The sequence below is a fragment of the Cuculus canorus genome, chromosome 5 (assembly GCF_017976375.1).
Source record: "Cuculus canorus isolate bCucCan1 chromosome 5, bCucCan1.pri, whole genome shotgun sequence".
Lineage (NCBI taxonomy): Eukaryota > Metazoa > Chordata > Aves > Cuculiformes > Cuculidae > Cuculus > Cuculus canorus.
The window spans coordinates 9,670,663-9,681,103 of record NC_071405.1 but is presented as its reverse complement, the minus strand read 5'-3'; the positions used below and the strand labels follow the sequence as shown (position 1 = coordinate 9,681,103).

The window sequence follows — 10,441 nt, the reverse complement described above, 5'->3', positions numbered from 1 at the left end:
GAATCATTCCGCATTTCACCAGTTGTTTGTTTTGAAGTAGTTTAGATAATGTTCAACAGTTGTTTCTCTAGTCTGATGGTTCTCAAATGCCAGTTTCTAAAAACCTTCACCTTTGAGCAACAGCAAATGTTTATTTCAGTTCCCAGCTTCTGGGTTCAGTATTGATCCCCCAGTTTAAAGCCGATTTCAAAGATCATTTTGGATAAGACAGCAAGGTTGATGATTAGGAAATTGGAAAGCCCTCTGTGTTATGCTGTCCCCTCCGCTGGTGTGTTGCTTGGGAAGGGCAATTACTGCATGTTCCTGTTATTTTTTAACAATATCAACTAAGAAAACCCCAAATTATGTGCTAAGATCTTTTATTTCTGTGCTCAGCAAGACGTGAAACTGATGGCCATGTCCTACAGATGACCTTGTTGGACTGTACCATTTTGTAAGGGCAAAGTGTGTGTGGATCTCAAGGGGAGAGAGAGAGAGAAAATGCTTCTTTATGTGTCCAGTTTGGAAATGTCAAGATAATCCCAGTGGCAGCAAAAGGGAGAACATTTTACATTTAGTAACATTTATTTCTGCATTCGGTATCAAGTACATAAGTGCAAATATTCAGAGTCCATAGTTAAGTCCATTAGGAACTACAGAGAATGTAATACAAATTGTAATAAATTTAACACGCTGGAACTTTCCAGTTACCATACATGTAAATCAGCCTGTCAATCCCTTACGACAAAAGTACTGGGTTTTGTTTTCATTTCTTTTTTTGAGTTATACAAAACTGATTACCATGAGTACCAATTACTGTTTATTTTATTTGTGCTGGAAAACACTAAAACATCAGTCTACAATTCTATATAGTTAATAAAGATGAATCCAACCAGCAACCCAGTGACGTAGAAGCAATTTTAACTATTGCATCAGTGCGCTAAGCAGGAAAGCCCTAGCCACATGTAACATTAAAAGTTATAGAAGCAATGCCAATAGAAGAAGGAAAAACACTAAAAAAATAAAATAAAAAAGGTCAATATTATTTAGGCTCTCACCATCATGCACTTTATAAGCAACACAAAAAACCACATCTAGTACACTTTTCTCTTTACTATACTTTAATGCTTGACACAAGTGATTGCAAATATTCTAAGTGCAGAAGCAGCAGGGGGAAAGCACTGCTTCTGAGTTTTGTGTTTCTAAGATTATGGTGTCAAGAAAAAAAAGAACGATAAATTTGCAATAAAGTGTAAGAACAGAGCTGTTTCACTCCAAATTCCCCCATTATTCACTACTGTAGTTGATGAATTCTTGATGTTTGCTTCACTCTGCCTTTCTTTTAGCCCCTGGGATTTTAGCTTGAATCCTAGAAATAAAGAAATAAAATATTACAAGATGAGGCAGCTATTCCATTCCAGCAGATCCCCACTTGGAGTCTCACCCAGGGGTAAACTCTAGCTTGCGCTCAGTGTGTTATTACAACAGGTGGACTACAGTTTAATAAGGAAAAGAGGTGACGCCCATCTATGTGCTCTTACAGGCTCCTGGTTGTAACTGGCCTGGGTTTTGGTGGTTCATGTGACTACGGGATACGCTCAGTTATATTCTGCCCACTTTGTTATTCTACTGTGGTCTATTGCAAGCCAGGAATAAAGCGTAAAAGAAGGAATTTTCAATACAGACTTTTAGTCTTGCCGAAGACAAAGGGTTTTGCAGAATCACAGAAATATTTGGTGGAAAGGACCTCTGGAAGCCTTTTGAATCAAGCTCCTATGTGAGACAGGACTATCGGCAATGTGAAATCAAGTTGCCCACAGCTTTGTTTTGCTGCACCTTGAAAACCTCCAAGGAAGGAGGTTCTGACGCCTCCCTGTGTAGCCTGCTCAGCGCTCTCCTGATCTCCTGGTGAAAAAGTTTCTCCTCATGTTCAACATCAACGTCCTGGGCTGGATTTATGCTGTTGCTCCTTCTAATAATGGCTGCCACTACTGAGAAGAGTTTGGCTCTATCATCTTGGAACTTCCCATCAAGTACTTGCAGACTGCTATTAAATCAATCCTTAGATCCCTCCTTGCCAGGCTAAACAAGAGCAGTTTCCTCAGCAGCTCCTCGTGGGTCATTTGCTCTCTGTACCTCACAGGTTTTAGCCTCTTATTTTCTAGCTGTTATTCAGCCAACTTTTGCAAAGCCATGGATACTAACTGCTGAAATCTCTGGACCTGTCCTCCAGACCAGCCATCCTGCTTCAGTAACCCTCATGTACTGGGAACCATGCTTAGGCCCTTACTGTGCCCTTAGGGACAGGCAATGCATTTGGAACTAGAGCAGACTGGAGGAAAAATCCATGAAGGTCTTCCATCTCTTCCATTGTGGTTTGAAACACACAGGATCATGATGCTTCCATGTATTTTCTTTCTGTAACAGAGCGGCTGGTGTTCTAATTCCCACTTTGTTCATTAATGGTATAATTAACCCTAAAGGACAGGGTTCCTGAATGCAAAAAAACAGGGTTGGAGTGGTCAGTGGGGAAGAGAGCTAACGTATTCCTTCCTGTTTGTCTTGGCCTGGCAGAAATATGGGCATCAGTCCCTGGCTGGGCTGCTCTGTCCACAGCTCCCCCAAAGGGCAGGAGAAGGGACAGAAGGATGTAGGGTCACAGCTCTGTCTCAGTCTGTGCCCAGCTGAGAAGGACTATGTTCGTCCAGGAATCTGCCCTCTCCCAGGCTCTTACATGCTGGGAGATGGGGAGGACATCATTCATAGGGCACAGTTGTCCCTGGGACCACCCAGCTCTTAGCCACCACCAGTGCACCGCAGCCTCGCAGCAAGACTTCTGGTCAAGCCTGCTGCTGAACTCACTTTGCCACAACAGTGTTTATGTGGGTCCGCACGAGTCCCAAGTATTGATCAATCTGTGCCTGCAAAGAGCAAAAGGTGACCAAGTCAATCAGGTGTCAACAAGGCAGAACCACCACGACACCTGAACCACGCCATGCAGACTTACCTGGTACTTGTCGTATACAACAGGGAGAGTAAACATAGACACCACAGCTGAGGAGAAAAAGAGCACACTGTTATATTCCTGCCAATCGGATTCCCCCAGAGGAGAGACCTACTTCAGCAACAAACACGTATCACGCCACTCGGTCAGCTGATCCACCAGGGATCTTCCTATTAGAAATTAACTTGGCTCAAAACTCCCAAATATGGAATTTCCCGTTGCTCTGGGACTAGTAGCTGCGAAAGCATAAACCACAAATTAGTTCTAGCGGGAGGGATAATATGATGGGAATAATGAATATTTACTGGAAAGGGAAATAGAGGTTGATGGTTTAACTATGAGGAAGGCACAACAAGGATAGGCTGTTTTGTCTAAGGAGAAATTGCAAGGGAGTTAAAAACAGATTTTAAGAGAAATGTTGATTTTTACCCATTATCAGAAGAGTCAGGCCATTGAAGAGGGCTCCCACGTAAGTCAGCAGCCACATTAGTACTGCAAACTAAATGAAGGACAGATCATTACATCACCTCCAGTGTTGGCAGCAGAAGAAATCAGTTTACTTAACTAGCTAACTTAATAGCACACAGGCCTTTTTTAATGTGTAAGGAGAGTTATTAAGTAAGGCAAATTAGAAACTAGGTATTTTTCCTGGAAAAATAAACCCCATTCTCTGTTCTGTTGTTCACTGCTTCTCACTCTTTTAGCCGAGCTTTCATGTATATTTAAGGCTTAATAGCATATCTTTAAGACTCTGCATTGAGCATGTCATAGGCAGATTTCTAAATCTAACATCGATGAGGACAGGGTTCATCCTGCACAGGCAAGTCACAGCCCCCACAGTCATCATCCCAGTAACAAAAAAATGTTTTTGATCGGGTATATTTTTCTAAAACTCTTTAGTACTTCAGAAGCCTAACCCATGCCTGCTCTCTTAGTGATCTTCCCTTCGCCCCGAGAAACACTTATTTGGACGCAGGGCTGAAAATAAATAACTGTCTCAGCAGGGAGGGAAAGAAGACTTTCCCCCGTAGCAGGAAATGCCACCATCAGAGGAAATCCAGATTAACAGAGGCATTAGAGGGGAACACACTAATTTGTGAAAAGTCACAGAAAGCATAAAGCAGAGACGCTTTTAGAACTGCAGTGGAGATAAGCTGTGCCTGCAACTGTTATAACTCCTGTATTACAGATCAATGAATCCAAATGCAGATTGCCAAACCTCTAAACTGCTGGAAGCGAGCAGTTTGGAACTCAAAAAGGAGATAAACTTTTATATTTGCAGCTACACAAAGCTAGGCTTTATGATGATGCTGTCAACCTGGGAAGCACCCCTTGGAAATGTAGATTGACCCTCTAGAGAGGGGTTAAAAATAGTTAAAGCGATCCTACTTTTAAAGAATCCACGAGGTCCTGAACAAGAAAGAGTCTCCTCAGCTCTTTGACTGTGCTGTTGACGTATAGCTGGAGACAGTCTGTGTATTTCTGAATCTGGTCCTGTGAAAGATTCATTTCCATCTCCAAGTAGGCTCTGCAAGAAACACAGGTCCAGTTACCAGACACTTGTGCCTGTCTTCCCCACCACTCCCTCCTTCTTAGAGCTCATTTATTTGTGCTGTAGCAACGCGTCCCCCTTCCTGCAGGCACAGAGCCACCAGTACACACTGTCTTCACCTGGCATGATCCACCTCCCCGGGCAACTGCAGGCTGTGCCAGTTGGGGCTCTTTGCCTCCAGCCTTGGCCTCTGCCCACACGGGTCTTGATGGGATGTCTCTCTACTCCACTAAAAGGGGGATGCAAATCCTAGCTGGGGAGAGTGGTCCCCCCACAAACTTCAGTGCAAATCTGCTGCCACAGAAGGGGACATCTCCAGCTGGCAGCTTCTGGAGAAACAAAAGCTGCTGTCTGGCCGCATGTCACCTTTGGCAGCAACACTCCCTTCTCTCTCTTCCATCCTTTGAGCTACGCCCATGTCATGAACTGCATCTCAGAACCGACCTAAGTGAAAGAGAAGGAGTAGCACACCAACAAGACTTTTTTCCAGTGTGTGTGTTTGCAAACTAGACTGGTTCCATGACTTGATTTACCAACTTGAATGCACATCAGAGGAGAAAGTATTGCTGCTTTCTTGGAGCAAACCACCTGGATCCTGCAAAGGGTGGGGTGGGCGCTAGCATTGGCATTGGTACCATCACCTCGGGTAATGGACAGCCACATCACAGCCAAGCAGCGTTGGAGAAAAGATATCAATAGTTTCCCTCTATGCCCAAAAAAGTGCACCCAGAAACAATATTCTACTCACTGGCAGAGACACTGTGTTATCATTATTTTGAATAAAACTCCTTTTCTCTGTTTGCTTCAAATTTTGTGAATTTTTTGAATTTCAGGAAAAAACATGATGTGTATCAGAAGACAAAGGATTTTATGTTGTTTTTTTTATCTCCCAGGATCTAAGCCAATACAGCCTCACAACTCTAGAGATATTGGACAACTGAAAAAATTATTTCCCTTGTTTTGAGCAAGAAAAGAACTTTTTCCAGTACAAAATATGCAGCTGAAGAAATGTGTGTTGCCACTGGGAATGCACCTTTTGCAAGACAAATGGCCTCTGACCATGACTGCAAAGCACTCACTTGAAGGGGTGGCCCTCATCCGTCTTCTGCACAGCCTGTAGGACTGATTTGTAGATTCTGAAGCTAATGGTGGCCGAGAGGCCAGCAAGGGCCAGGTAGGCCACCACGCTGACGACGCTGAACTGGGTCAGGGAGAAGAGCAGCAACAGGAGGCTGCCGAACACAATCCCTGTTTGCTTGATGTCACGCCAATACAACAGGTCGATAGCTGGGGAGAGAAGACCAACATGTTAAAGGCAGGAGCTGGAAGGGCATCGAGGATAGCCACCCTGGCCACAGCAACGCTCAGAGTCCTTGCAGGAGGAGAAAGGGATGAGTGATGCTCTTGCTTATATCAGCATCAACAGGGGCTCCTCAACAGCAGCAGTGATGTGACTTCAGCATCACGTGGAGGAAATAACCCATGACCTACTCAAAATCACTGTATTCCATGAATCTGTGTCTGGGTTACATAAGTCTCCAGACGCAGCATGGCAGATCTCTTGCAGAAGCAAGGCAAATGCAAGCTGGGGTTTGGGTTGTTGCTAGGGTTGTAGGGAAGTTTTTACTCTCAATTGCACTAAGCTACTCTGGAAGCTGAATTTTTTTTGTTACAATTTTTTTTTCGATCCAAGCATTTTCAAGTTTTAGGTGTTGATAAATCATAGGATAGTTGGGGTTGGGAGGGACCTAACGAAGCTTATCCAAGTCCAATCCCCTGCTAAAGTAGGTTCACCTATAGCAGGCTGCACAGAAATGCAAAAGAATGAGAAAGTTTGGAGTTAGCTTCAATAAAATTTCCCATTCCAAGTTTTGATAATACCATTTTGTTATTTCCTAAGTTTTGAGAAAGGAAAACACCCTTGGTTTTACCATTGCTTAACAGTTACATGGGTAGGAAACAACTTTTCAGATGGGACCTTAAAATACAGAATGAATCCCTTCTGCTACTTCAAATCCAAAAATCTCAGAAATACTAAAAAAACCTTTTTTGCTTGTTCAATAACTTTCCTTGTCTAGACCGATGGGATGTGTTAGTTAGAACAAAACAAGTGCAGAAAACCATTTTCAACCAAGACATTTTTACATTGCTAAAGCAGTTATTTTTGACAGTGTTTTTCACCCATTTTGTATAGTTTATTCCAACCCCTCTAGCAGACAATCTTACCATCAGGAATAGCCACTATAAAAGCAAAATTTTATTAAATAATTGCTGAATATCCAGTCCATTCCTCTTTATCAGGGAGTGCAGGGATAGTACAAGGGGCAATGGTTTTAAGATAGAAGAGGGGAGATTTAGATTAGATATTAAGTAAAACCCTTTTCCTGTGAGGGTTTTGAGGCACTGGCACAGATTGCCCAGGGAAGTCATGGCTGCCCCATCCCCAGAGGTGTTGAAGGCCAGGATGGATGAGGCTTTGAGAAACCTGATCCAGTGGGAGGTGTCCCTGCCCATGGCAGGGGGTTTGGAACTGGATGGGCTTTAAGGTCCCTTCCAAACCAAACCATTCTATGATTCTATGGCTCTATGATAAACCATTTCTGAGAGGATTCTTCATCTGGCCAAAGAACATGCTCATCATAATCTAAACAAAACAGCTTTAATTTCACACACTGCACAAGTCCTGAGGAACAGCTTGAGCACAGCATCAGCCAAGCAGATTTCATAGATGCCACTTGTCAAACCATTCTGAACAAAGAGTAAACTCAGAAAAACTGCAATCTGTCAAAAAAAAAAAATCAGAAATACTAAGAGAAACAAAATTAATCCAGCCTAGTAGTTCTTATCATCTAATATCAAAAGCTGTGAGTCACCACGGCATGTTTGCCTTGAGTCAATGAGCTATATTACTCATTACTATTACACATATTAGCATTGCTTTTCAAAGTGATGGGCTTGAATGCAAAAATTGCTATTGTGTTACTGAGTTCTTTTCTCTTCGTGCAGTATTTACATCCTACTATGTTCTCCAGCGATATAATATACACAGTATGACAGCTTTCATAGTTTTAAGTGTCAGCGTTCAGCGCTGGACCGTGAGCACACATGCACATGTCTATGGGCTACATGGAAGACAAGGGATGGGTATCTTGATGGTACGTGCTGGGGTCCTAAGTGCTGACTTTACAAATCAGGCACCAGGACAGAGTCTTTCCAGATCTACGCTCAGGTCCCTTTCCTGCAGAAACCCAGGGTTATGGACTAGGGAATGCTCCAAAATGAGTTACAACATAGTCAGAGCATGGACCTGTTTTGGGGGGGTTCGCAGCAGGGCCAGCTGTGTTGAAACAGGTACCTGGAGCTCCACCAGTTGTTTACAATGGTGAGGTACTGGAGGGTGCAACCCACAAACCATCCTTAAAAAACGGCATCCAGAACACAAGTGTACAGTTGTTACCATTTTTCATACTCTTTACTCAGTAAAGGCACTGCAAAATTCTGCAGCACAGCATTTGGTATGCTTTCACCAATGAGCATTTGGACAGGAGGTTTTATTCATAGCCCAGACATTTTTAGGCTTGAAAATTCCCTTGTCAGAGGACAGTATTGGAAATGTATGCAAATCTCACCATTTGAGATGATTAATTTTTTATCACACAGTACCTTCACATTACATGAAATAAGCACAGGTGAGCAAGCTTGGGATGCTGCACGTGGAACATCATCTGGTGATGAATAAGGCCACACGCCAGGAGAAAACACTACCTGGGATGAAGGTAGCTCAGCAAAAAAAAACAAGAGCTGAGCTAAACAATACAAAAGCCCATTTCAGTACAGTTCCCCGAGTTAATGTCAGTTGATGACAACATCCAAAACAAGAAACTGAGCCCTCTCTGGACGTGCTCCAGCACGTCCAGAGAAGAGCAACAAAACTGATGAAGGATCTGGAGCATAAGTTTTATGAGGAGCAGCTGAGGGAAGTAGGGCTGTTTAGCCTGGAGAAGAGGAGGCTGAGGGGAGACCTTATTGCTCTCTACAACTGCCTGAAAGGAGGTTGTACTGAGGTGGGTGTTGGTCTCTTCTCCCAAGTAGAAGCGACAGAACAAGAGGAAATGGCCTCAAATTGTGCCAGGGGAGGTTTAGATTCCCTATTAGGAGAAATTTCTTTACGGCCAGAGTGGTGAAGCATTGGAAGAGGTTGACAAGGGCAGTGGCGGGGTCTCCTTCCCTGAAGGTGTACAAAAAATGTGCAGATGTGGCAATTTGGGACATGGTTTACTATGCATGGTGCTGTTGGGTGGAAAGCTGGACTTGATGATCTGAGAGGTCTTTTCCAACCTTAATTGTTCTATGATTCTACCTCATACTCCTGCAGACTGGAAGTGGGTTTTATTCCCACACAGAGAGATAGAAAACTGCGTTTTCTCATTCCCCTCAGTAAGGAAGTTGTCAAATGACTCAAGACAGACGTGACCAGGTGTGTGTGTATCCTGAAACTTGCCCCTTTCTGCCACAAAATTACTGGGATGTTTAATATGCTGTATCAGGTAAGGGAAGACTTAGCACAACTCAGAGCAAGATGGACAGAGGCCAAATGAGACAGTTCTAGGGGGATGTGTGTGCATAACGGTGGAGATGAGAAGGCAGCTGGCCTCTTTCACCAGCCAAATAAGACCTGGAAGAGAGGGATTCCATGCCTTTTAGAACTGAGGCAAATATTCCCATGTGCACAGAAAAAATATGTGCCAACTGTTAGGTGGAAAATCTCAGCATGAAGGAGGGAGATACAAGTCGAAAGATTTTTATGTGTCTCTCCCAGTACCCAGGCCCAACCTGAGGACACAATTTGCCTCCTTCCCTGCCTGCAATAGGTCAGGTTGGATTTTCAAGGGCAGGAACCAAGTCTGTCTTCTCCTTGTTTGCCTTGCAGGGATGGAGAGCTGCAGCCCTGCTGCCACGTCCAGCTGTTTGGGCAGGATTTGTTGCTCCTGCAGCCATTCCCCCTCCTCTCCCTTCAGGAGAAGGAAGGGGAGACAAATCTGCCTGGCAAAAGGCAGTGCAGGAGAGAGAAGGAGAGTTCAGAGCTAGAAATCAGTGGAGACTGGTGGGGTCCAGCCATGGTCCATGGGCTTCCCTGGAGAAAGCACTTTTTTGCCCACAGACCTCAGGGATTTGAGCTGTATCAGTTCCCCTGGAATTTAGGTGCTATTGAAAACACCTGAGCCGTACGTCAGAGCCATGTCTGCACCTTCATTTGCAGCTTCAGTCACTTCAAAGGCTTTTAAAATTATTTTTGTCCTACATTTCCTTACATAAACAAATCTCTTTAAAGCGGGCAGAGGTACATTGGGTGGAGAATCCCCTCACCGGGACTGTTTGCCTGGCTTCCATAAGGTGTCATTTTCTCCTGTAATTGTTTACATCAGAACAAAAGTACCTGTCACACTGCTATGTGGCACTGCAAATAGATACCAAGGGGTAAAGCTGTGTGATCTCTGCTCCTTCACAGGTGAATCCAGGACTGAGGACACCTATCTCCTCTGCACTCCATTTTTTATTCTAAACAGGAATGAAAATGAAAGATAAGCTTGTCCACTACACTTACATGCCTGCTTTGAGTTTCACTTCATTCTACTTTCATATAAAACTGATTAAGACAGCAAATAACTCCCTCAAATGCTCATCAACCTAATGGTTTTACTGCCTTTTAATGTGTTGCAAAACATAAACGGTGGTCTAGTCTTGGACGATGAGTAGCTGCCTGTTCATGCCTGCGACCCTTCCCATGCACGCTGAACAGATGACTGCCCAGGCTCAGAGCAGCCTCCCCAGCACAGGGTGATGTGTTGAGTACGAGGACAGCGGGGCGAGCGGATGACCTGGAGCACGCGCCTTTGCACACACAC

General features: G+C 44.0%; 1 protein-coding gene across 3 annotated transcripts in view; it reads right to left on the bottom strand.

The window, feature by feature from the left end:
• Positions 1–713: 713 nt before the first annotated feature.
• RTN1 (reticulon 1) overlaps positions 714–10,441 on the bottom strand; it is a 130,406-nt gene continuing 120,678 nt past the window's right edge. For all 3 annotated transcript variants that reach the window (XM_054068597.1, XM_009564367.2, XM_054068598.1), the window contains 6 exons: positions 5,615–5,822; positions 4,373–4,511; positions 3,413–3,482; positions 2,987–3,033; positions 2,842–2,900; positions 714–1,348 (listed from right to left, as the gene is read on the bottom strand). In XM_054068597.1, the coding sequence (XP_053924572.1) occupies positions 1,306–1,348; positions 2,842–2,900; positions 2,987–3,033; positions 3,413–3,482; positions 4,373–4,511; positions 5,615–5,822 (566 nt within the window). In that variant the 3' untranslated portion in view covers positions 714–1,305. The remainder of the gene's footprint in view (positions 1,349–2,841; positions 2,901–2,986; positions 3,034–3,412; positions 3,483–4,372; positions 4,512–5,614; positions 5,823–10,441) is intronic.